The sequence below is a fragment of the Silurus aristotelis genome, assembly GCF_946808225.1.
Source record: "Silurus aristotelis genome assembly, chromosome: 1".
NCBI classification, from domain to species: Eukaryota; Metazoa; Chordata; class Actinopteri; order Siluriformes; family Siluridae; genus Silurus; species Silurus aristotelis.
The window spans coordinates 39,223,984-39,251,496 of record NC_139574.1 but is presented as its reverse complement, the minus strand read 5'-3'; the positions used below and the strand labels follow the sequence as shown (position 1 = coordinate 39,251,496).

General features: G+C 39.9%; 3 protein-coding genes across 9 annotated transcripts in view; 2 read left to right on the top strand and 1 right to left on the bottom strand.

Moving 5' to 3' along the window:
- Positions 1-8,004, top strand: part of LOC310724568 (eukaryotic translation initiation factor 4 gamma 3-like) — an 82,715-nt gene extending 74,711 nt beyond the window's left edge. The window contains exons 2-7 of the mRNA XM_083538797.1: positions 4,209-4,445; positions 6,437-6,609; positions 6,872-6,997; positions 7,093-7,174; positions 7,289-7,387; positions 7,912-8,004. Coding sequence (XP_083394923.1) covers positions 4,209-4,445; positions 6,437-6,609; positions 6,872-6,997; positions 7,093-7,174; positions 7,289-7,387; positions 7,912-7,917 — 723 coding nt within the window. The 3' untranslated portion in view covers positions 7,918-8,004. The remainder of the gene's footprint in view (positions 1-4,208; positions 4,446-6,436; positions 6,610-6,871; positions 6,998-7,092; positions 7,175-7,288; positions 7,388-7,911) is intronic.
- LOC310724584 (uncharacterized protein) overlaps positions 1-11,475 on the top strand; it is a 171,319-nt gene extending 159,844 nt beyond the window's left edge. For 3 of the 7 annotated variants that reach the window (XM_083538831.1, XM_083538833.1, XM_083538832.1), the window contains exons 4-6: positions 8,474-8,857; positions 10,290-10,395; positions 11,260-11,475. In XM_083538831.1, the coding sequence (XP_083394957.1) occupies positions 8,474-8,854 (381 nt within the window). In that variant the 3' untranslated portion in view covers positions 8,855-8,857; positions 10,290-10,395; positions 11,260-11,475. Of the gene's footprint in view, positions 1-8,473; positions 8,879-10,289; positions 10,396-11,259 lie in introns of all 7 variants that reach the window. The other 4 variants (XM_083538837.1, XM_083538836.1, XM_083538835.1 and 1 more) reach the window with 3 other exon arrangements.
- Positions 1-27,513, bottom strand: part of LOC310725198 (uncharacterized protein) — a 69,915-nt gene that overhangs the window by 33,485 nt on the left and 8,917 nt on the right. The window contains exon 2 of the mRNA XM_083539968.1: positions 23,773-23,961. Coding sequence (XP_083396094.1) covers positions 23,773-23,961 — 189 coding nt within the window. The remainder of the gene's footprint in view (positions 1-23,772; positions 23,962-27,513) is intronic.

Genomic DNA, 27,513 nt, shown 5'->3' with positions numbered 1-27,513 from the left:
AGAAAAGAGTCCATTGTTGGGATGGCTGAGGTCCTTCATAATCTTCCTGGCTCTGGTCCTGCACCGCGTGCTATAGATGTCCTGCAGGTTAGGGAGCTCAGTGTGGATGGTACGTTCAGCTGAACGCACCACCCTCTGGAGGGCTCGTCTGTCCTGCATGGTGCTGTTCCCGAACCAGGAAGTGATGCTACCCGTCAGGACGCTCTCAATGGTGCAAGTGTAGAAAGTCTTAAGCACCTGAGAGGGAAGTTTAAAGTCCCTTAAGCGTCTCAGATGGTACAGACGCTGCCGGGCCTTCTTCACCAGGGTGTTGGTGTGACAGGACCAAGACAGATCCTGTGTGATGTTAACACCAAGGTACCGGAAACTGTCCACTCTCTCCACTGGGGTCCCGCTGATGTTTATAGGTTGGTATGACCGCTCCCGCTTTGTGCTGAAGTCCACGATCAACTCCTTAGTCTTGCTGACGTTCAGGAGAAGGTTGTTCTCCTGGCACCATCTCTCCAGGTTTTTAACCTCCTGTAGGTAGACCGTCTCGTCGTTGTTCGAGATCAGACCCACCACAACAGTGTCGTCAGCAAACTTGATGATGGTGGTGGAGTTGGAAGTGGCCACACAGTCATGTGTGTACATTGAGTAAAGCAGGGGGCTCAGAACACAACCCTGGGGGGCGCCAGTGCTGAGGGTGAGGGTGGATGAGGTGTGTTTTCCCACCCGTACGGCTTGTGGTCTGTCTGTCAGGAAGTTAGAGATCCATTGACACAGCGGCTGGCTGAGTCCCAGGACCTCCAACTTAGAGGTGAGTGTGGAGGGAATTATGGTGTTAAACGCTGAACTGTAGTCCACGAACAACATCTTTGCATAATTCCCATTTCTTTGGTCCAGGTGGCTCATCGTGGTGTGGAGAAGATGAGCAATGGCGTCCTCAGTAGAGCGGTTCTGACGGTACGCAAACTGTAGTGGGTCCAGTGTGTCTGGTAGTGATGCAGTGATGAAGTCTCTGACCAGTCTCTCGAAGTACTTCATCACTACTGAGGTCAAGGCTACAGGGCGGTAGTCGTTAAGGCAGGCGGGCTGGGGTTTCTTCAGGACAGGAACAATGGTGGACTGTTTGAAACATGAGGGGACAACAGACTGTTCCAGTGAGAGGTTGAATATCTCAGTGAACACCGGTGCTAGCTGGTCAGCGCAGGCTTTCAGAACCCGGCCTGTGATGCCATCTGGTCCTGCTGCCTTCCTGGTATTCACTCTCTTGAAAGCCCTCCTCACGTCATGCTCCGAGATGGTAAACGTGTTTACCTCTCCGGCTCTCTCGGCGTGCACGCTGGTTGTGCCGCTAGCGTGGTTAGCTGCAGCCTCGAAACGAGCGTAAAAGGTGTTTAGCTCGTCTGCCAGAGAAGCGTCCGCATTCACCATTTTAGAAGATGGTGTTTTATAGTCCGTTATTGTTCTTAGTCCCTGCCACAGGTTCCTAGAGCCACCATGTTGAAACTGTGACTCTAGTTTCCTCCCGTAGCGCCGCTTTGCTTCCTTCACCGCTCTGCGAACACTGTAAGACGCAGCCTTGTACTCGTCCATGTCCCCGGTGGCGAGCCCCGTGTTGTAGGCAGCGGAGCGGGATCTCAGAGCGTCGCGGATAGTTTTATCCACCCACGGCTTCTGGTTGGGAAACGTTCTGATAGTGGTTTTCTGCACTGTATCATCAGCTGGTTTCCCGATGAATCCCACAACCGCTTCCGTAAACATGTTGACGTCATCAGAGCTGCGCCGGAACATGTCCCAGTCTGCGTCATCCAAAGCGTCCTGCAGAGCGGCCACCGATTGGTCAGTCCAGCACGCGACCTCCCTCTGAACCGGAGCTTTCTGTTTCAGCCTTTGTTTGTAAACAGGCATGAGGAAGATGGCGGCATGGTCCGATTTCCCAAACGGTGGACGTGATTGTGCCTTGTAGCTGTTCTTGAATGGCGTGTAACAGTGGTCCAGTGTTCTTTCGCCCCTGGTAGGGCAGGTGATGTGCTGATGAAAGTTCGGGAGTGCGCGCTTGAGGTTGGCACTGTTGAAATCTCCGACCACAATGAGCGCAGCGTCCCGATGCTGTGTTTGGTGAAGAGTTATTGTCTCGTGTAAATCCCATACTGCAGTGTCCGTGTCCGCATGAGGTGGAATATAAACGGCACTGACAATGACCCAACTGAATTCCCGAGGTAGATAGAAGGGCCGACATTTGATGGTCAGTAGTTCCAGATTTGGTGTGCAGGAGCGTGAAAGAGGAACGATGCTCGCGCTGTCGCACCAGTGGTTGTTCACCATCAGACACACTCCACCTCCTCTTGACTTCCCCGACTCCAGTGTTCTGTCCATGCGGTAAACCGAGAAGAACTCGGCCGGCTGGATGGCGCGGTGAAGCAGAGAAGGTTGCAGTCCCGAATGTCTTGACTTGACCCTTGCCCTGAGGTCGTCGAGCTTGTTCTCCAGTGACTGGACGTTGGCTAACAGGATACTAGGTAAGGGAGCGCGGTGTGCGCGTGCCCTCAGCCTGTTCCTGACGCCGGCTTGTTTCCCTCGCGGACGCCGGTACGGGTCGCGTCCTTTGTTCACCCTCAGGATCTCGCTCGGCCAGCATGGGTCCGGGTTTAAAAACGGCGAAAGGTGAGTGCATTGTACACCAATAGATATAAGAGTGTCTCTGTCATATCTAATGATGTCCATCTTGTGTAGATGGAAGTGTAACTACTTAAATAAAAGTATAAAATAAACAAAAAAAGAGAAAACGTAGCCGGAGCAGTCGTGACGGCAGCCGACCTCACCGGCGCCATCTTGCTCGGGGAAGGGCTCGTCGCTGTCCCTGCACTGGATTTTAATTGGTCAAAATCTTTTACAATGTGACTAAATTAAACGTGTAGTCCAGCATTTTCCAACATGTTTTAATTAAGACGTATTGCAAATTGTTAAACTGTTGTGCATGTTAAACGGTGTTGACTACAAAAGTAGCCTGAAAGAACAAATCCGTACTTTTAGAAATAAGACCCGTACTTTTTAAATACGTTTTCTACAAATAAAAGAATTAGACATCTTTAAATTTCAATATGCAATATTATCTTTTGGTAATGCCGTATAAAAATCTCACATAATCCTTCCTTTTTCCCACAACTGCCCTTTGACTTTCATTGTAATCGAGTCATGAGTAACGTTTTCTCACACACTTCATCATGTTTTTCACTACTTTTCATGTCTGCTTTTGCTCGTTCCTTCCTCAGAGCCAGAGATGGAGAATAAGAGGATACAATATAGTAGAAACTTTCTTTTGAGCATCCAGTTCATGCCTGATTGTGTGCAGAAGCCAGAGGGGCTTCCACCCATACCTGATGTGGTGCTACACAAGGTAAGCCTCCTGACATGGGGGCTTTATTTAAAACCAAATAAGGAATATTGTTTCACAGATCATCAGTAATATATAAATGATATCAGTAATATCTCAAATATTTTGCCTTCTTTTTTTTGGCTTTATAACGTTTGCCCTTTTAGCAGCCGAATGCAATTTGGAGGGGGCCTCCACCCTGCAAGTTCCTCTTGAATGTGCCTATGAATGAAGAGGTGGAGATGAAGAAGGCTGAGGATGCCTGGAAGCCTTCCATGAAAAGAAGGAATTCCACAGAGGACCCTGAAACACAAAAAACTGAGGTTAGCACATGACTCTGCAGTTGCACACTGTCGTTGCAGAAAGATTTACATTTCACACTCGCTGTCTGTGCAATAAATCGGTGTGTTGAATGGAGATATTATTTATATACAGTCGTGCTGATGATGTGTGTTGCTGATGTTGTGTGTTCTGACTGTGGAATTTTCTTCTTATTTTGATTTTTAGTTAAATGTGCCCATAGCCAAAAAACCCAAAAGCAATGTGAATTTTTGAATGCTGCTGCTAAACCAGTGTCAGTAAGAGTTTAAAAAGGACAAAACGAGCAACGATGTCCTTGAGAAAAAACAGCAGGAACTGGAAGCAGCTGTTTCAGTAAGCATCGTTTCTCTCAAGAGGGCTTTTTTCTTCATTTTTCCCACAGAATAAAATAAAAATCTACTGAATTTGCAAATGAAGCTTCAAGTGGATAATCTGTTATCAGGCTTGAACCCGTCCTTCTGTAAAATTTCTATGGTATCTTCATGTGTAATATTTGTATTTTTTAGTTTTAATGATTATAACGATTGAGGACAGTAATCGTGAGAGGCTTCAGGACGAGCTGGAGGAGGCGAAAAACAAAGCTCGCAGAAAAACCAAGGGTAACGTCAAGTTCATCGGGGAGCTGTTTAAGTTGCGGATGTTGACCGAGTCCATCATTTATAACTGCGTGGTAAAACTGCTGAAACAAAATGACGAGGAAAGTCTCGAGTGCCTCTCTATTCTCCTCACGACCGCCGGCAAAGAGATGGACTTTAAGAAGGCCAAGGTAAACAACCAAAGACGCCATTGTAGAGCATTTTCATTGCACATGTTAACAGAGCACTTGCTTATAATTTATAGACCAATACAAAGAGGCTTGGAGAAATTGCTAGAGCTATATTACATAAAAAGTGTGCTTCCTGTTGTTTAATATTCGAACAGCTGTTCCAAGTGTAACCGATGAAATGTTTATGAAACGCCAGTGAACATCTGCTTTTAACAACTTGTCACGTCTGAGAGCTGTAAATATCTTCTATTAAACATGTTTCCTAAAGTACTTCTATTGGAACTATTGGAACAGTAGAATAGGTATTGGAGCACGACTGCTGAATTGTTGCCTAATTTTATTCCTCCTTCAGGTACAAATGGATATGTACTTTAAAAAGATGGAAGGAATTGTGAAGGGGAAAAACCTCATCACGTGTTCACTTTATGCTCCATGATGTCATTGACCTGCGCCTGGTCAGTGAACTTGTTTGTTTGCCTACTAGATGTGCATTCGTGCTTATATTTAACAGTAGTACATAATGAAATGAAAAGAAAACAGTGAATGACGTGTCCGATTCCTCGTTTCAGCACAACTGGGTATCACGGAGAGTTGTAGAAGGACCGAAGACCATTGAAAATATCCACATGGATGCCAAATTTTAGGAGCAGGAGGAGCAAAGAAAAGTTCAAGAAAAGCTACGATCCACGGGCATGAATAGGCGAGGTTATAGAGGGCATATGTGTTCTAGACTAATCCTTTTTACAGCTTAGTCCCCTTTCTTTTCACAGCACTTAACCAATGCACTGCAACTTTTTGTTGTTATTTCTTGTTTCTTCTACAGTATTTCCGAGTCATGAGACCATGAACACTGTGAGCATGAACATTACAATAGACCCCAACAAGATCCCTAAAATCAACAAGGTACTGACTTTACATGTGCAGAAACATGCTTTTCAAATGCAAGCTTGAACTATTTCAGTCAGCATTTAAAGCTTGAGATGTAGATGAACTCAAACCTGCTGGTGAAACGATTTACGTAGTTGAAAAGTATTAACCTTTAAGAGTTGCCTGAACTAAGCGTTAGAAATCCCCCAAATGTTTGTGGATTTAGAGCTATAGGAGAGCTGCTTCATTCCTCTTTTAATAAAAAACTTTTGAAACATTTTTCGTTTTCTTTGGCCTGGATCTTCTCCTCAGCCCTCGCTGTTTTCTCCTCCCGTTCTTCCATTTTTCATTCTGCAGCGTCTTCTGTGTTACCTGTTCAGAGTTTAGCGGGTGGTGCATCAGTAAGAATGGTCCGTGGGGAAACACGGTGCTCTGTGTGTAGTTAAATAGACTAAGCCAAGTTATTTGCCTCGATGCTTTTTTGTATTTGAATTACTCGAGTTACACAATTCACACAATTTAAGTAATGTTATGGAATTCTACTTCAAAACTGGCAATCTGTTAAAGTACATGTTTTTCTACCAGGTTTATAAGAAGCATTGTTATTTAAACTGAATTGTGTTTGTGTGTAGTTACCAGCAGATAATAAGATTTATTTGGGACGGAATTTCGGGGGACGACGGCTGAACTGGAAGAACGGCTGCAATGGAGAAACTAGCGCTAGAGCCACATCCGGAGCATCAGGTGAGTCTGTAGTGAATGTAGTCTGTGTCCTTTTTCAGCTCTCTCCTGTGTTCATGTTGTGAAAATATTCAAAGCAGGTTGTGATTGTAGGTGTTGTTGAAACTTAATTCAGTTTAATGCATCAGCATTTTTAGTCATGACACATCATGTCTCTTGTGTTTCAGTAAAACTCGACACAGTGCCAGACTCGACTACAAACAAGCCTGCGCTATCAGAGGAGGAAATGGAGAAACGCTCTAAATCCATTATCGAGGAGTTTCTACACATAAATGATCACAAAGTAATGATCTCATGCAGTGTCTTATGATCACATTTAGTTGAATACACATCGGTTATTATCGTGTTACTGCGTCACATAATCGTGGTGGGTTCGTGTGCAGGAGGCCTTGCATTGCGTGGAGGAACTGGACCAGGGCGGGATGCTGTACGTTTTTGTTCGGGTGGGTGTGGAGACCACGCTGGAGCGAAACCAGATCACACGTGACCACATGGGTCATCTGTTCCATCAGCTGCTGCAGGCTGGGATCCTCTCCACATCTCAGTTTTTTAAAGGGTGAGTGACATTCCTGCACCACACAGCTCCGTCTCCCACTGGCGCCAGAGACACTACTGTCTGCGTCATGAGATGTCCACAGCTTGATGACATATTTACACCCAATGGGGTTATTGTAGCATTATTATGAATACGCTTGCGTTTACATTTGGTCATTTTTTAGAGAACTTTATGAGAATCAGAATCCTTTATTAAGACTTTTGTCTGTGTTTTCTTTTTGCTGTCTTTCCCCCCATTTTCTTATCTATCCTTGTTTACACAGGTTCTCAGAAACCCTCGAGATAGCAGATGATATGGCGATTGACATTCCTTATGTATGGCAGTACATAGCGGAGCTCGTTAATCCTGTGCTTCGGGAAGGAGGAATCTCTTTGAGAGAATTATTCATGTATTTACAGTTACATTTGAGACTATACATATACATTTTTTGCTGGAAAGGAAGTTGGTGTTTGTTTTTAATTGTTGATTTCTTGTGAATTCCAGTGAATTTAGCAAACCACTACTTCCTGTGGCAAGAGCCGGCATATTATTTGCAGAAATATTGAACCTTCTCTGCAAACAAATGGTGAGCTGTGAGATCTTCTATAGAATATGACTGAAAAAAGGAAAGTGTTTTGTCATACTAGTTGAAAAAGGTTCTTTTTTGTTCAAGTCATTGCTGTGTTTTTCTTCACTTTAGAGCCAAAAGGAAGTGGAGGCCTTATGGAGGGACTCTAAACTGAGCTGGGCTGATTTTTTTCCTGAAACCGTGGATGGGAACAACTTCATTACTGAGCAGGTGAGCTGTTGGCTGCACACTAGATTTAGACTCCACTGGAAGATCTGGACCAAACAGGATCCAGTGGGCAGTAGATTTTCTACTACTTGAGTAATAATAATAGAAGAGCTGAGTAAAAGTGACAGCATAGTTATTTTATGAAATCATTTCGCTTGAAAATTGCTTTGAAATACTATTGTTTATGGCTGATCTAATCGCTTGACTCGGCATATTTTTGGCTGGTTGTTACAGAGGGCTTTTAAAAATGTGCAATAATCAATATGGGTTAAAAATCATACTGTGATCAATTTCATTTGTTAGTATAAGAACATTGTCAGTGAACTCAAATAGCAGCTCGTCTGATCAGAAAAGAGAAAAGTGTTTGTGTTTGTGCTGTAAAAAGCAGTGTGTTGGTGGGTAGACTTGATGCAGTTTTATTTCTAAACCAGCACAAATGTTGCCTTTAAGAAGAACATCTTCAAAGGGTTTTTTTCTCGTCCTGGTATCATAAGTGTAGATAAACATAGGTTTTGTTTAATTAACAGCCCTGATGAAGTCTGATGACCTGAAGAGGGTGGAGCTGAGACTTCAGGCAGCAGACGGACTTCTGAGGAGGAACATCAGCACCACACGAGGGGTTAGAGGTCACCCAACCTGTAATTAATCCTGGAGGAATTAAGTGTGATTAGAGAGATAGCGATTTAAATGTGTGTGTGTGTGTGTGTGTGTGTGTGTGTGTGTGTGTGTGTGTGTGTGTGTGTGTGTGTGCATACTGAAAAATGTATTTAATTTGTTTGTTGTGTGAATTGCCAATTTATTATTATTTATTTTTATATTTTATTTATGTATTTATTTGTAAATATATTTACTGTAAATTCTTATTAAAGATAAAGTAAGTGCAGATTGTTGTTATTTATTTATCTTTTTAGGTGGCAGCAGGATGGGGCAGGTCATGACGTGGATGAAACCATGGATGAAATCTCCGCGGAATGTCATACTGTGATTCTTGGAGATTCCATCGTCCGGCATGTCCGCGCTACCGGAGACAAAGGTAAGGTGCACACTCGCTGTTTTCCTGGTGCTCGTGTTCTCGATGTCGCTGCGCAGGTACCCGCGATCCTGAACGAGAACTTCGCAGCGGTTGTTCTTCATGCCGGAACGAACGACACCCGGCTGAGGCAAACGGAGATCTTAAAGAGGGATTTCAGGATCCTGGTGGAGACGGTACGCAGCACATCACCCACAACGAGGATCATAGTGTCAGGACCTCTTCCCACTTACCAGCGAGGGGCTGAGAAGTTTAGTAGACTCTTTGCACTAAATGAATGGTTACAGTCATGGTGTCGAGAGCACAAACTTCTCTTTATTAATAACTGGAACTGTTTCTGGAAGCGTCCGAGGTTCTTCCGCCCTGATGGCCTGCACCTCAGCAGAGTTGGAGCAGCAGTGCTATCAGATAACATCTCTAGGATACTTCACACCATCTGACTGGTAAGACATCAGGAAATTTACGTCTATGAGAACATTTATACAAGAAACCAAATAGTTACAAGTTCACACACAGTCCAGTTTATAGAAACCGTATCTATTCCTCATGTAGTAAAACCAAGAATTAAATACACAAGATCCAGAAATAATCTTATTGCAGTTAAAACTGAAAAATGCCAGATAAGCAAACACCAAAAAGTTCTAAAGTTTGGTCTTTTAAACATCAGATCACTTGCACCCAAAGCACTGATTGTAAATGAGATGATCACAATGATAAAGTGCTGCTTGTAGGAGATTTTAATATTCATGTAGATGATGTAAACGATGCTCTAGGATTATCATTTGTCGACTTATTAAACTCTTTTGGGGTTAAACAAAACGTCACCAGACCAACTCATCGTTTTAACCACACACTAGACTTAATAATATCCCACGGAGCAGACGTCACTGATATAGATATTTTACCTCAGAGTGATGACATCACAGACCATTACCTCATACTGTACACACTACCGGTAGAGCAGATTAGCCGTGTTTCACCACTTTATCGACTTGGTAGGACTATTGTTCAGACCACTAAGGACAGATTCATAAATAACCTGCCTGATTTATCTCAATTTCTCACTAAACCCATAACTGCTAATAATCTTGATGAAATGACTAACAACATAGACCTTATCCTCACTAGCACATTAGACACTGTTGCCCCATCCGGTTAAAAAAGGTTCGAGAACAAGCACCTGCACCTTGGTATAATAGTCATACGCATGCCCTAAAGAGAACAGCACGTAATCTGGAGAGAAAATGGAGGAAAACTAAATTGGAGGTATTTAGAATTGCGTATAAAGACAGTATGCTCAGCTACAGACAGGCGCTAAAAGCTGCTAGAGCTGAACACCTGAGCAAACTCATAGAAAACAACAAAAACAATCCCAGGTTCCTTTTCAGTACAGTAGCTAAATTAACTACAAATCAGGGATCTGAAAAATGTGTTCCATCACAGTTTAGTAGTGACGACTTTATGAATTTCTTCACTGAAAAAATAGATAACATTAGAAAAACAATTGTGGAGGTCCAACCTCTGACAGCATCTCCTGACATTATCTCACCTACAACTCCACAACTACACTGTTTTACATGTACAGGACAGGAAGAGCTGTATGATGTTATTACCAAAGCTAAATCAACAACATGTCAGTTAGATCCCATTCCAACTCATCTATTGAAGGAAGTGTTACATACAGCTGGTGAGCCTCTTCTCAATATTATTAACTCCTCACTATCTTTAGGTCACGTCCATAAAGCCCTCAAGTTATCAGTTATTAAGCCCCTCATTAAGAAACCTAATCTGGATCCAAACACACTATCGAATTACAGACCCATTTCAAATCTCCCATTTATGTCTCAGATTTTAAAAAAGATTGTCGCTGCCCAGTTATATTCCCACTTACGAGACCCCAGAGGACTCCAGAAACCTATAGATCTGGCACAGAACAGCTGGAAAGAGAAGACGTGTCAGAAGAACAGGGGATAAAGTTCAGGTCTGTGTTTAATTCTTTACAAAACTTTGATGTTTGCACACCTGGCATGCCCCCATGTCTTGGTCATGACATTTTTGAGGGTGTCCTCTCATACGATCGTGCTCTTTACCTCAGATATTTCATCTGCACAAATAAATGGTTCACTTACACAGTTCTGAACAGACGCATCAAGCAATTTAAATACAAAGGAACAGATACTTTATCCAAGCTTTGTGAGGTCAGTCCAAAAACATTGAAACTTAGTGGACAAGCTGTTCAAAATTGGAACTTCTTGAGACTTTTACCTCTAATAATTGGAGACAAAGTGCAGAACCCTCAAGATGATGTCTGGCAGTTAACGTTGCAGCTCAAGGACATAGTTGACTTCATTTGTGCTCAGCAAATTTTCAAGGCCCAGGTTACTTATCTGGATGCTCTTATCCAAGAATATTTGGAAACCAGAAAGGCATTGTTTCCTAATACCAACTTAAAACCTAAACACCATTACTTACAACATTATCCAGGGCTGATCCTAAAATTTGGCCCTCTCATCAGGCTTGTTTACAGGAAGGGCCAGTTTTTTGTCATGAAGTAAGATGAGTCAGTGGAGTTTGGTGAACTTCTGCTGATTATTGTTAAGGATGATTCAGATCTTCATTTTCTCATGAGAGTTTATGATGCTGAATTGATTTCTTACTACCACATGTACTCAGTAAAAAAAGACAGAGTGCAGACTCATCAGTGAACTGATTGACTTGTAGCCATTGTCATCTTATGTGAAAAATGGTTACCAGATTATTCCACTAAAGCACAGCATCTTGTCAGACTGAATGCCTTAATTTCATTAGACCAGAGACCAAACTCTTTGTTTGTGTGTCTTCACAGATATGGCTGAATCACAGCTGCTAAAGAACATAGGGGATGCGATAGCAGGAGTGCTTCCGGACCTTTCTGATCAACTTGTTAAGTCCATTGAAGATACTTTGAAAACACTTGGTGCGACAACCACAGATGATTTAAAGTACATCACAGAAAACGATTTGCTGCCAGTGTTAAAGCCCATACAAGCCCGAAGAATGGTTCCTGCCTGGACCCAAAATAGTGAGTATAGAACAATGTCACCACACCACCCAATGGCACACTTGTTAACATGGTGTTAAGGTTAGAATATGAATTTTTAAGAGTCTAATGATGATGTGATCATCATTATTTCCTGAATAAATAAATGTTATTATGCAATAGGGGGCTGTTTAAAAAAAATTTTAATTTAGCAAAACAGAAAAATCATATCAATTTCATATCTTCTTTTTAGTCTCCGGGACTTCAACACCAAAATCTGTGCATTCATCTCCAGTGGTTGTCTTTCCCTCTGCACCATCAATTTCTTCTTCACCAGCATCATCCACCTCTTCATCATCTTCAGGAATCTGTACACCGTTAATACCAAACTGCTTAGAGCGATTTGAAATACCATGGCAGAGGCTCCCTGAGGAGTTAATACAGAACTTGGAAAGACAGAAAAGACCTAGTGCAAGACAACGAAGAGAAATGGTAAGGATCGTGGTCCCTGAAGTGATGAAGATTTGCAAGAATCCAATCAAACACACCATAACCGAGATAGCAAAAAGGATGGTGGCCAGGTATCCAAAGTCTCTGTAAGATGTGATCGATAGCAACGTTATTGGACCAGGATATCATTCTCTGGTGAAGCAACTTCAGGAAAGAGTTACCTACCGAACAAAAAGCAAGTGTTCAAGACACCTATGGATGCATTAGATGGAGCCAAAGCATTTGCCACTCTCGGAGACTGTGGAGAGTCAGCTTGAAAAAAAAGAAGAAATGAAGATATTTAAGAAGAACTACAGTACAGATGTTGTGAAAGAACTAGTCAAGTGCACCTATTACACCCAGCGTAAAGACATCAACAAAGGGACAAGCATCCAGAAACTATGCCAGGAATGGCCCTTTCTCTTCAATGAAGTTGGTATGCCAGCACATTTCCAAGAGCTGACTGGTGTGAATCTGATGGAAACCTTCCTTGCCAATGTAGACAAAAAAGGGGCACGTCTGTTAAAGTTCCTGAGATATGTTGATGCACAAAAAAGCAAACGAGTCCAGAACGCTCTTCTCAAGCTTCAGACTGAAAGAGGTCAGTCCAGTGGTTGCTCCCAAGAACTCATTGAGATGCTGCTTCTTTTACTGGCTCATTTTGATGAGAAGGAAGAGCTTCTGTTCCACTGTGTTGAGACGACAAGCCTTGCAGAGGATGTTCAGATGGAGAAAGTGCCACCAACACCCTTCATTATTGTTTGTGGTGAGTAAATAGAGCAACTGTTTTTTCTGATGTAACTGCAATGTTATTGTACTCGTGGCTTGTTTAGTTTTGTTCTATCATTTCCCACAATTTGTATAAGATTTTATGTAGTCCAGAGGACTTCAATACATTCAGTCATTTCTTCATTCTCACACACATTCACTAGCTTATGTACTGAAACACTGGCTAACACAAGCTCAGAAGCTCAGCCAGTAAGATCATTCATCCTATGATGGATGTAACTATTGAAGATGGATCCTGCCTTCATTGGTAATAAAAAAAGAAATAAAAACATGGCTTGATTAATTATTGTGCCAAATACAGCATCCCAAAAAATAAACTTTACCAACTTATTTTATTATACATTGACATAGATCAATATTTATCATTTTCAGTTTTAATTTAAAATAAGCACTATTATTTAATTTTCCCTTTTATTTCCAATCTTATTGTTTAATAATTACTTTCCTTTTTATGTAATATTTTTATTTGGCACATTAATTACTTTATCAAGCCATTTTGTTTTTGTTTACTATCAATATTGGCAGCGTTCATCCTCCAATTTGTTTCAAGTATCTGCATTATATATATAACCGACATTGAAGCCCCTGTTATTAAACGTTTGAATTATTATTTTTATTATTATTCCCAGGTTCCTCCTGCTTCGCTGTTCATTTTTTTTGCTTATTAGTTCCAGGAGTTTCTTAGATTATAATTTAAGTAATTGTAAATGTGTGTGTGTAGTGTACTGTACACTACAGTAATTGTGCATTCTAATGATGTAAAAAGGGGCTGCATGTACATCACTAGCTAGCATTTTGTAAATCAAACACTTCTGTAAAGTTTTAAAAAAGTGTAAAGTTTTTTTGTTTTCCTTTTTTTTTTATTACATGATGCAGTTTGAAGATGTAGAGCAGGGGTGGGCAATTAATTTTTACAAGGGGCCACATGAGAAACCTGAATTGTGTCAGAGGGCCACACCAACAATAATATTTTAGGGATGCATCGAAATGAAAATTCTTGGCTGAAACCAAAAACCAAAAATGAGGAACCCCCCCAGGGCCAAAACTGAAAACCGAAACTCCGAAAGAACAGATTGTAAATTATTAGAACCATTGCATTTCTGGCTATGAGTGTGTACTAACCTCACTAAAATCAATGCATTGCAATTCAAAGAATAACAAAAGTGTTTTATTTATTATTATAAATTATTGTTATTTATTTGTTACCATTCATAGTATTGACAGACAGGCAATTATTTAATTAGTCAATTATTATTAGCGACGGTCTGTTAAACGAAAATAATTGACCGGCGAACGTTTGGAAGCCCATTCAAGTAAATGGAACGTTCTAATCTACAGCATTAAGAAGAGCCGTGTAATAAATATTATATTATAATAATTATTATTTTTGGGATCCATGGGGATTGTTTCAAAGATCAACCCGTCGAGCCACTAGAGACCACCGATCTAAGGCAATGAATTCCATCTTTTTGTGTGTTATGCCTTTTGCCTTGGCACATCACTGGAAAACTTTCCTGCCTTTTCAAAAACGTCCTCTATAGACGGAGTGCGCATGCTCGGATCGACTTTACTTTTCTGCGCCGCGTTCTTCTCATATTTAGAAGGCAATCGGGATGTTTGGATTTCAGGTGATAAATTAAACCCGACTTGGAGAAACTCTTTGCAGATACACCCCCTCTTGAAATTTCAGCATTGCATGTTTTGCAAATCGCTCTCCGCACACCGCAGACATGTTGCTCTTATCCAGATAACCGTGTGCTGCTGCGCTTTTTTATTGCGTCATTACAATTGTGTTGTTTTTTTTCTCCAAGTGTTGCTTTTTGGTTCTATCAATGAAGTAAATGGTTGACTTTGACCTTGAAGTAGTTCACACATGTGTAGAGAGGAGGCAGGTGGATAATCCTCTTAACGACTTCTTTTGTGTGTTCATTATCAGGTGATTACTGTGTTGATGATAGCTATTAGTGTGAAGGCAGTCTATATGAATAGAGTGTGAATGCTTGCTACATGTACTGTTTGTTTTAGGATCATTATCAGGGCCATCAGGATGTAAAGTTCTGACTATATCAGTGTTAATGCTACATTTCTAAAATTGTCAGGATATACTGTAACTGAAATATGCAGTTATTTTATTTTCCTTTATTTTTTTAGGTAATTTGTATGTATTGTATTTTTCTGGTGCTCAAATTAAGTATTTATACATTGTGTCAAATTGTGTTTATTGTTCTATAATTGGAAAAAATGATACATTTATTTACGTAGTAAAATTTTTTTGATATAGTTTTGGATTTTGTTTCCCCTCAATAATAAAAACCTAAATTTAAAAACTGCATGTTGTGTTCACTTGTGTTATTGTTTACTAATATTTTAATTAGTTTAATGATCTGAAACATTAAAGTGTGACAAACATGCAAAAAAATAAGAAACCAGGAAGGGGGCAAACACTTTTTCACACCACTGTACATTATTTCTACATGGACCATATATTCTACATATACATATTCTACCATATACTACACATAAACATCTTACATCCACCACCCCGTGCCTTTAATCACGCTGTGCTGCCCAACCACAGACTGGGTCGTACCAACTTGCAAAAACTGTGATCCAAACAGAGAGACTGCATTACTTTTTGTGTTTGAAGATGACGATCCTCTGGTGTTCGTCTGTGCAGTTTAGGGGTATAACAGTGTCAGTTGCGGGCCGTGACTTCAGTGGGGACGTACCCAACTTAATCCACCTCGTAATACCACCACTATCACGTCACAATTATAGAAACCATCAATACAATACAAAAACCCAATATAACAATGTGTGGCATTACAGAGACAGAGGCATTTCTACGGTGGCTGAGAAGCGCCAAACACATTACCAATTTAGAAAACTAATTAACAAAATAGAAAACACGACAATTCAGACAAACCGGAAAAGGGAGGTATAGTTTGTGAATGAAACACTTACCGATCATTGGACGAGACACCTGTCATTCAAAATATACAGGAAGTACAACAGTCTTATTTATTTATTTTTATTAAACAATTAACCATAAACAAACAATGTGGCAATAACAAGTACAATTTACATTACAATACACAGAACAGGTGCATGAAAATACTAAATATATACACATTATATATAAAAAAAGATAAATAAATAAAATTTGTAATAATAATAAAATTACAATTAAAAAGGATAAAAATAAACAGGGCTATGGTTTATTCTGTAAATCATATTTCTATAAAGAACAAAAGATTCATTGCATTTTTCCTTTTAATCACTTTTTTCCATTGTGTGTGGTTTCTCAGAGGGAGGAATTGTCAGTCTGAGACAATAGAAATGCTCAAAAAGAAACAAATAGAACACAGAGAAAGAAAAAAGGCAAAAAAAAAGAGAAAAGGATTGTAAATTGGTTTACATCGAACATGTAGGAATTTGAAGCAGAAGTCAGAAAAACACAGGTAGGGACGGGGCAGAACTCACACTCTTTCTAGTGTGTAAAAACAGATCCAGACCTGGATGGTTGCCCACCGAGGAGAGGTCGAGACCCCCAGCACAGCAGGCACAGCGAGGTCAACAGACAGCCCAAGCAACAGCTCCGGCACTCGGAGACTCACCGCAGACGTCACCGCCACTTCGATTCCTCAGCAATTTTCTGCGACTCTTTGGGCTTGTAGAGGTTCAGCTTTCTGTTCCTGTCTTTGATGTCCAGATTCGTCTCATCTTGCTGCTGTTTCTCATAATCAGATCCCAAAGTGCCCTCAGCTGAGCGACATGTTTCTCTAATTGCTTTTCTTCTGTATCTTACAGTGATTCACGGTATCCTGGAGCTCTCGAATGGAGGAGAGGAACATATTAGAACTCCAAACCATATCTAGTTCAACCTTCTTTTTTTCCTCATTCCATTTATTTCTCTCAAAATTCAAAGTTGCTTTCAGCTGAACAACATGGTCCTCCAGTTGCTCCTGGTATCTCATCAGATGATCTCTCTCATGCTTTGCTCTATTCTTCTCCTCCTCACAGTGATTTAGAGAATCCTGGAGCTCTCTAATGGTCTGGAGCTGTAAATTGTTATTCCTCTCCATGTCTGGTTCGGCCTTCTTTCTTTTCTCCTTCCACTTATTTCTCTCAAAGTTCAAAGTGGCCTTCAGCTGAGCAACATGTTCCTCCTGTTGTTCTCGTTCTCTAATTAAATTATTTCGCTCATGCTCTGCACAATTCTTCTCTTCCTCACACTGATTCAAGGAATCTTGAAGGTTTCTGATGGTTTGAAGATGTAAGATGGTCCTCTCCTGCATGTCTTGTTTGGCCATCTTTATTTTTACCTCCCATATATTTTTTTCAAAGTCCAAAGTGGCCTGCTGCTGAGCAACATGTTCCTCCAGTCGCTCTTGGTGTCTCATTAAATTATCTTTCTCATGCTTTGCAGTCTTCCTCTCTTTTTTACAGAGATTCAGAGTATCCTGGAGTTCTCTAAAGGTCTGGAGCTGTAGGTTGTTCCTCTCCCTCATGTCTAGTTGGTCCTTCTTGCTTTTCTCCTTCCATTTATTTCTCTCAAATTCCAAACTAGCCTCAAGCTGAGCAACACGTTCCAGCAGCCGCTTCTGTTCTCTCGCCCAGCTCTCTCTCTCACGTTCTACTGTTTTCTCCTGTTTCTCATAGGGTTTCAGGGAAGACTGGAGCTCGGTGATGCTTTGGAGGTGTGTGGGGTTTCTCTCAGTTATGTCCTGTTCCTGCTGCTTTCGCTCAGAAGCCAAAGTAGCCTCCAGCTTTTGCACCGTCTGTAGCAGAATAACTTTCTCTTCTTTCTCTTCTGTTATCTTCTCTATCATCAGATCAGAAAATGCATCCAAGTCTTTTACTACTTCCTCCATGTGTTCCAGCTTCTCCTTCATTTCAGCAATCTGCTCAGATTTCTTCTTTCTTCTGTTTTGAAAAATTTCTCTAAACCTTCTGAGGAGCACCATGTTTACGTGTCTTTACTCACACGCACAAACCTCGGAAATGAGAGAAACAGAGTCGCATTCCGTATTATAGACGTTGCCCTACTGTGACGTCACACAGAGATGCCCCGCCCACAGTCTGTGACGTAACCCGGTCTCGCGCGCCCGCGCTCTCTCCTCTTACACTCACACACTCACTGAGCGCATGCGCACATTACAGCGGATAAAATATCATGGCGTCTTCACAACATTTCTGTTGTTCCTGAGAGAAGAGCGATATTACAGTCATAAATAAGATAAAAACGGCTGTAAACTGTGTATAAAGCGAGTGAAGGTCAGCGGGACTCCATGCTCTCTGAGGACGGACCGGGGCTAGCTTAGCATGCTAACTTCAGTAGATATCTCTGTACATAATACATAGAGGTTTTTAAAGTCCAAACTGTCTTTTATTCACATTCTGTTGATAATTGTATTTGATTGATGAGTGTTTAAACTACACTTATTACATAGAGCTCCATAGAGAAAGCAGTTAGTACGCGGTATTTGGGTCTGAGTTGAGAACCGGAAGTTGACCGGAGTGACTCTATGAATGTTGCAGAATCATAAATGACCAGTAGGTGGCAGTGTGATGTGTAGTAGAGCTCACTGTCACAGCAGGTAATTGGAAGTAGTGGAGCTCTAATGACGTCATTAATAGCGAGGACAAGACACACAGCAGTTTGGGATTCTTTTATTGACTTTATTGATTAATTGATTTGGAGTATGATTGTATTTCTGATCAAAGTAAGTTCATGTGTATGGAGTAAAAACAACCTGTACATTTCTCACTTCCAGACAGTATTATGAGATGTTCATCTGCTGGAAGTTCATGTTTAATGCTGCATGTTTTATAGGATTTATGAGCTGGAAGAAATGTCCAAACACCTCAATTCAACACTGAGTGATTTTTGTAGCTTCTTAGATATTAAATCTTCTCACCTATTATTCTTTTTTAAATATCTGTGTTTTAAATGCACATTTATAAATATAATGGCTTTTACTGTGTAGTAGAGATTAGAACATAAAACGACACACAAAATTAAATACAATAAAAAAAAAGTTATTAACTGAAACTAATCTGAAATAAAAACATCAAAATATAAAGAATCAAAATAAAAACTATCAATACTTTTAAAATTATAACAATATATAACAAGAATAATATAATAAGTTAAATACAGTGCACAATTACAGCCTAAATATTTTAATTTATTTAAGATCAATTTCATTCAACCATTAAATAAATCAGTCAGCGTCCAGCAGCAGGTTCAGCATCTCCACCATGAATTCCTGATGCTTCATCTGCATTAGAGCCACTTGAGCTTCACCCACCAACACTACACTGATATGAAGCTGACTGCCAGTGGCAGATTTAGACATGGGCCAAATGGGCAGCAAGCCATGGTGGCATCTTGCTGCACGTCAATTATAATATCATGTCCTCGTGTGGGGTAAATGAACCTGAATCAGAATCAGAAAGAGCTTCATTCAGTATGTTTGCGTTCACGAGGAGTTTGTTTCGGTGACAGAAGCTTCCATTTGCACACTTTTTTAAAAATGATAAATAAAAATAAACAAATAATAATAAAAAAAAGGAGTGTAATTACACGGTTTTATAAAGAAAAAGAAATAAGGAGTAATATTACACAGAAGGTACAGTAGTGGTGTTGCACATATGTTGTATTTTATTGCACAATGGGGAGAGTATTTAAGTGTTTATGAGGTAGACGCCTCGGGGAAGAAGCTTTTCTTGTGCCTCGTGTCCTGATGCTCGGTGCTCTGTAACATCGGCCAGACGGCAAAAGTTCTAACAGCATATGGCTTGGATGTGAGGAATCCAGAGTGATTTTTTTAACCCCTTTCTCACTATGGATGTGTACAGTTCCTGCACTGTAAAAAAAAAAAAAAAAAAAAAAAAACGTAGATTCTAGGGTAAAACGCTGGCAGCTGGGGTTGCCAGAATTCCACCGTAAAATGAGGGGTAAAACATTAATTTGTTTTACGGTTGGCAGGCATTGTCATTGTTGTTTCTACGGTTAAATCTGGTGCTGGAGTCAATGTTTTACTGTAAAAGAAAAAGGTTTTAATTAAGGAAAAAACGTGTTTTGTTTTTCCTTAAAATGAACAAGAAAACAACCTATAAAATGAAGTTTGTGCCACAAAAAACAACATCTATTCCCTGTAAAATAAAAAATGATAAAATACAAAAAAAAATGCTTTGCAGTTTCCTCTTTTTAATAATAATGTTTAATAATAATTAAGAGATGAAATGGAAAACTTTTATGAGCTATTAAAGGGTTTACCTGATGGAATATATGAAATATGATCACCTTTTGCTGGTTATTTCACAATGAATGATCAACTACTACCTCATTTCATGCATACAAATAATTTTTAAGTCCAAGTAAAGTCTGCCTAGTAGTTTCCTTTTTCAGAACGAGTTCTTTTAATCCGTCTATTCTGTAAGCTTAATACACAATGCATTCATTTATTACAATTTATAAATGCAAGACAAATGTCCACCTTATATTTCAAATAAAGTATTTTATTTACCATCTATGAAGTTGTGAACATCAAATATTAAACATTTCACTCAAATCACCAACGACTGTCTCAATGAGTTCTCTTCAAATTGGGAAAAATCAGTGTTAGAAGTTGATCATACATTATATTTTACATCGACTGTGGCAGACAATTTGCAAACACCTTTACCAGAACTTTAAGAACTTTAAGTGTTATTGCTGCTGTTTGAACTACAAAAATGTTCAAACAAGTTAAATGTTCCTTATTTTAAAATATGCAAATGCAGTTATAGGAAAATAAACTATTTTTCTATTTCAATAAAATCTGAATTCAAGAAATTCCTGGAAAAAAATCACTTATTTTACACACAGAGCTGTGCAGTAAAGCTGCAACTCTACATCTTCAAACTGCATCATGTAATTGGAAAAAAAAAGGAAAACTTTACAGAAGTGTTTGATTTACAAAATGCTAGCTAGTGATGTACATGCAGCCCCTTTTTACATCATTAGAATGCACAATTACTGTAGGAAAATTATAATCTAAGAAACTCCTGGAACTAACAAGCAAAAAAAAATGAACAGGTACTTTAACAAATCTTATTTAGTAAAACTCCAAAATTGTTGAAAACTTTTCACTGACATTCAGAAGTGTAACAATTGTTTCAACAACAAAAACATCTGTAGAGTCTGTAACACACCTTTATCACATTGTCCACAACAAGAGGGGTCGCACTAGATCCACTCATGGTCAGCAATGTCTGAGATGAGAGTGAGGACTCTGGGATTGACTGAACACTTTTTTCTTCTTGGATTCAACCTCGGTGCCTCTCAGGATTTATGGAAAAGAAACACCTTTATGGAAAAAAAAAGAGTGAGAGAAAGATTGAGAAAATGAACAACCTGAGATGGATATCAAATTGATACGTTTAATAAATCCAAAAAAGGTGTTGATAAAAACAGAATATTACCGTTGGAGAAACTCCAGTGTTGATCGTAGTTCCACTGGGTAGTGTATGTTAAAGCAGTAATAACTGCCAAACATCAGGCAGATGGAGGAGGTGAAGGTTGTGATGTGGTCGTTGACAATCTTCTTGTCGATGCTCAACATGAATGTCTCAGCAGTGAAGCAGGAGGAACCTGGGAATAATAATAAAAATAATAATTCAAACGTTTATTAACAGGGGCTTCAATGTCAGTTATATATATAATGCAGATACTTGAAACAAATTGGAGGATGAACGCTGCCAATATTGATAGTAAACAAAAACAAAATGGCTTAATAAAGTAATTAATGTGCCAAATAAAAATATTACATAAAAAGGAAAGTAATTATTAAACAATAAGATTGGAAATAAAAGGGAAAATTAAATAATAGTGCTAATTTTTAATTAAAACTGTAAATGATAAATATTAATCTATGTCAATGTATAATGAAATAAGTTGGTAAAGTTTCTTTTTTGGATGCTGTATTTGGCACAATAATTAATCAACCATGTATTTATTTCTTTTTTTATTACCAATGAAGGCAGGAACTTGAGGGATTTATGGACGTGACCTAAAGATAGTGAGGAGTTAATAATATTGAGAAGAGGCTCACCAGCTGTATGTAACACTTCCTTCAATAGATGAGTTGGAATGGGATCTAACTGACATGTTGTTGATTTAGCTTTGGTAATAACATCATACAGCTCTTCCTGTCCTGTACATGTAAAACAGTGTAGTTGTGGAGTTGTAGGTGAGATTGTGTCAGGAGATGCTGTCAGAGGTTGGACCTCCACAATTGTTTTTCTAATGTTATCTATTTTTTCAGTGAAGAAATTCATAAAGTCGTCACTACTAAACTGTGATGGAACACATTTTTCAGATCCCTGATTTGTAGTTAATTTAGCTACTGTACTGAAAAGGAACCTGGGATTGTTTTTGTTGTTTTTTATGAGTTTGCTCAGGTGTTCAGCTCTAGCAGCTTTTAGCGCCTGTCTGTAGCTGAGCATACTGTCTTTATACGCAATTCTAAATACCTCCAATTTAGTTTTCCTCCATTTTCTCTCCAGATTACGTGCTGTTCTCTTGAGGGCATGCGTATGACTATTATACCAAGGTGCAGGTGCTTGTTCTCTAACCTTTTTTAACCGGATGGGGGGCAACAGTGTCTAATGTGCTAGTGAGGATAAGGTCTATGTTGTTAGTCATTTCATCAAGATTATTATCAGTTATGGGTTTAGTGAGAAATTGAGATAAATCAGGCAGGTTATTTATGAATCTGTCCCTAGTGGTCTGAACAACAGTCCTACTAAGTCGATAACGTGGTGAAACACGGCTAATCTGCTCTACCGGTAGTGTGTACAGTATGAGGTAATGGTCTGTGATGTCATCACTCTGAGGTAAAATATCTATATCAGTGACGTCTGCTCCGTGGGATATTATTAAGTCTAGTGTGTGGTTAAAATGATGAGTTGGTCTGGTGACGTTTTGTTTAACCCCAAAAGAGTTTAATAAGTCGACAAATAATAATCCTAGAGCATCGTTTACATCATCTACATGAATATTAAAATCTCCTACAAGCAGCACTTTATTAAAATTGATCAAGAGGTCTGAAAGAAAACAAGCAAACTCTTAAAGAAAATCATGTCTGAAAGTACAATTTTAAGAACGAGCACTTCAAATGATTTAAACTGAATCCTAATCTCTGACTAACATTAAGAGAAGCACTATAAATGGTTGCTACACCTCCCCCACGACCAGTCTGACGGGGCTCATGCTTATAAACATATCCTGACGGTGTCGACTCGTTTAGACCCATATAATCACCTGGTTTAATCCAGGTCTCAGTGAGACAGAGTGCTGAGAGATTATTATCTGTGATCATCTCATTTACAATCAATGCTTTGGGTGCAAGTGATCTAATGTTTAAAAGACCAAACTTTAGAACTTTTTGGTGTTTGCTTATCTGGCATTTTTCAGTTTTAACTGCAATAAGATTATTTCTGGATCTTGTGTATTTAATTCTTGGTTTTACTACAAAAGGAATAGATACGGTTTCTATAAACTGGACTGTGTGTGAACTTGTAACTATTTGGTTTGTTGTATAAATGTTTTCATAGTTGTAAATTTCCTGATGTCTTACCAGTCAGATGGTGTGAAGTATCCTAGAGATGTTATCTGATAGCACTGCTGCTCCAACTCTGCTGGGGTGCAGGCCATCAGGGCGGAAGAACCTCGGACGCTCCCAGAAACAGTTCCAGTTATTAATAAAGAGAAGTTTGTGCTCTCGACACCATGACTGTAACCATTCATTTAGTGCAAAGAGTCTACTAAACTTCTCAGCTGGTAAGTGGGAAGAGGTCCTGACACTATAATCCTCGTTGTGGGTGATGTGCTGCGTACCGTCTCCACCAGGATCCTGAAATCCCTCTTTAAGATTTTCGTTTGCCTCAGCCGAGTTTTGTTCGTTCCGGCATGAAGAACAACCGCTCCGAAGTTCTCGTTCAGGATCGCGGGTACCTGCGCAGCGACTTCGAGAACACGAGCACCAGGAAAACAGCGAGTGTGCACCTTACCTTTGTCTCCGGTAGCGCGGACATGCCGGACGATGGAATCTCCAAGAATCACAGTATGACGTTCCGTCTCGCGGAGAGGGGCAAAGCGGTTCTCGGTCGAGATCTCGAAGGCCGGTGGTGGTGGCGGGGGAGACGTCCTGGACCGGGGCTTGGCTCGTGTCTTCCACGTCATGACCTGCCCCCATCCTGCTGCCACCCAAAAAGATAAATAACTAACAACAATCTGCACTTACTTTATCTTTAATACGAATTTACAGTAAATATATTTAAATATAAATACATAAATAAAATATGAAAATAAATAATAATAAATTGGCAATTCACACAACAAACAAATTAAATACATTTTTCAGTACACACACACACACACACACACACACACACACAGACACACACACACACACACATTTAAATCACTATCTCTCTAATCACACTTAATTTCTCCAGGATTAATTACAGGTTGGGTGACCTCTAACCTCTCGTGTGATGGTGATGTTCCTCCTCAGAAGTCCGTCTGCTGTCTGAAGTCTCAGCTCCACCCTCTTCTGGTCATCAGACCTCATCAGGGCTGTCAATTAAACACAACCTATGTTTATCTACACTTATGATACCAGGACGAGAAAAACCCCTCTGAAGATGTTCTTCTTAAAGGCAACATTTGTGCTGGTTTAGAAATAAAACTGCATCAAGTCTACCCACCAACACACTGCTTTTTACAGCACAAACACAAACACTTTTCTCTTTTCTGATCAGACGAGCTGCCATTTGAGTCCACTGACAATGTTCTTATACTAACAAATGAAATTGATAACAGTATGATTTTTAACCCATATTGATTATTGCACATTTTTAAAAGCCCTCTGTAACAACCAGCCAAAAATATGCCGAGTCAAGCGATTAGATCAGACATACACAATAGTATTTCAAAGCAATTTTCAAGCGAAATGATTTCATAAAATAACTATGCTGTCACTTTTACTCAGCTCTTCTATTATTATTACTCAAGTAGTAGAAAATCTACTGCCCACTGGATCCTGTTTGGTCCAGATCTTCCAGTGGAGTCTTAATCTAGTGTGCAGAACACAGCAATGACTTGAACAAAAAAGAACCTTTTTCAACTAGTATGACAAAATACTTTCCTTTTTTCAGTCATATTCTATAGAAGATCTCACAGCTCACCATTTGTTTGCAGAGAAGGTTCAATATTTCTGCAAATAATATGCCGGCTCTTTCCACAGGAAGTAGTGGTTTGCTAAATTCACTGGAATTCACAAGAAATCAACAATTAAAAACAAACACCAACTTCCTTTCCAGCAAAAAATGTATATGTATAGTCTCAAATGTAACTGTAAATACATGAATAATTCTCTCAAAGAGATTCCTCCTTCCCGAAGCACAGGATTAACGAGCTCCGCTATGTACTGCCATACATAAGGAATGTCAATCGCCATATCATCTGCTATCTCGAGGGTTTCTGAGAACCTGTGTAAACAAGGATCGGTAAGAAAATGGGGGAAAAAAAAAAACACAGAAAAAAGTCTTAATAAAGGATTCTGATTCTCATAAAATTCTATAAAAAATGACCAAATGTAAACGCAAGCGTATTCATAATAATGCTAACAATAACCCCATTGGGTGTAAATATGTCATCAAGCTGTGGACATCTCATGACGCAGACAGTAGTGTCTCTGGCGCCAGTGGGAGACGGAGCTGTGTGGTGCAGGAATGTCACTCACCCTTTAAAAAACTGAGATGTGGAGAGGATCCCAGCCTGCAGCAGCTGATGGAACAGATGACCCATGTGGTCACGTGTGATCTGGTTTCGCTCCAGCGTGGTCTCCACACCCACCAGAACAAAAACGTACAGCATCCCGCCCTGGTCCAGTTCCTCCACGCAATGCAAGGCCTCCTGCACACGAACCCACCACGATTATGTGACGCAGTAACACGATAATAACCGATGTGTATTCAACTAAATGTGATCATAAGACACTGCATGAGATCATTACTTTGTGATCATTTATGTGTAGAAACTCCTCGATAATGGATTTAGAGCGTTTCTCCATTTCCTCCTCTGATAGCGCAGGCTTGTTTGTAGTCAAGTCTGGCACTGCGTCGAGTTTTACTGAAACACAAGAAACATGATGTGTCATGACTAAAAATGCTGATGCATCAAACTGAATTAAGTTTCAACAACAACACCTACAATCACAACCTGCTTTGAATATTTTCACAACATGAACACAGGAGAGAGCTGAAAAAGGACACAGACTACATTCACTACAGACTCACCTGATGCTCCGGATGTGGCTCTAGCGCTAGTTTCTCCATTGCAGCCGTTCTTCCAGTTCAGCCGTCGTCCCCCGAAATTCCGTCCCAAATAAATCTTATCATCTGCTGGTATCTACACACAAACACAATTCAGTTTAAATAACAATGCTTCTTATAAACCTGGTAGAAAAACGTGTACTTTAACAGATTGCCAGTTTTGAAGTAGAATTCCATAACATTACTTAAATTGTGTGAATTGTGTAACTCGAGTAATTCGAATACAAAAAAGCATCAAGGCAAATAACTTGGCTTAGTCCATTTAACTACACACAGAGCACCGTGTTTCCCCACGGACCATTCTTACTGATGCACCACCCGCTAAACTCTGAACAGGTAACACAGAAGACGCTGCAGAATGAAAAATGGAAGAACGGCAGGAGAAAACAGCGAGGGCTGAGGAGAAGATCCAGGCCAAAGAAAACGAAAAATGTTTCAAAAGTTTTTTATTAAAAGAGGAATAAAGCAGCTCTCCTATAGCTCTAAATCCACAAACATTTGGGGGATTTTTAACGCTTAGTTCAGGCAACTCTTAAAGGTTAATACTTTTCAACTACGTAAATCGTTTCACCAGCAGGTTTGAGTTCATCTACATCTCAAGCTTTAAATGCTGACTGAAATAGTTCAAGCTTGCATTTGAAAAGCATGTTTCTGCACATGTAAAGTCAGTACCTTGTTGATTTTAGGGATCTTGTTGGGGTCTATTGTAATGTTCATGCTCACAGTGTTCATGGTCTCATGACTTGGAAATACTGTAGAAGAAACAAGAAATAACAACAAAAAGTTGCAGTGCATTGGTTAAGTGCTGTGAAAAGAAAGGGGACTAAGCTGTAAAAAGGATTAGTCTAGAACACATATGCCCTCTATAACCTCGCCTATTCATGCCCATGGATCGTAGCTTTTCTTGAACTTTTCTTTGCTCCTCCTGCTCCTCAAATTTGGCATCCATGTGGATATTTTCAATGATCTTCGGTCCTTCTACAACTCTCCGTGATACCCAGTTGTGCTGAAACGAGGAATCGGACACGTCATTCACTGTTTTCTTTTCATTTCATTATGTACTACTGTTAAATATAAGCACGAATGCACATCTTGTAGGCAAACAAACAAGTTCACTGACCAGGCGCAGGTCAATGACATCATGGAGCATAAAGTGAACACGTGATGAGGTTTTTCCCCTTCACAATTCCTTCCATCTTTTTAAAGTACATATCCATTTGTACCTGAAGGAGGAATGAAATTAGGCAACAATTCAGCAGTCGTGCTCCAATACCTATTCTACTGTTCCAATAGTTCCAATAGAAGTACTTTAGGAAACATGTTTAATAGAAGATATTTACAGCTCTCAGACGTGACAAGTTGTTAAAAGCAGATGTTCACTGGCGTTTCATAAACATTTCATCAGTTACACTT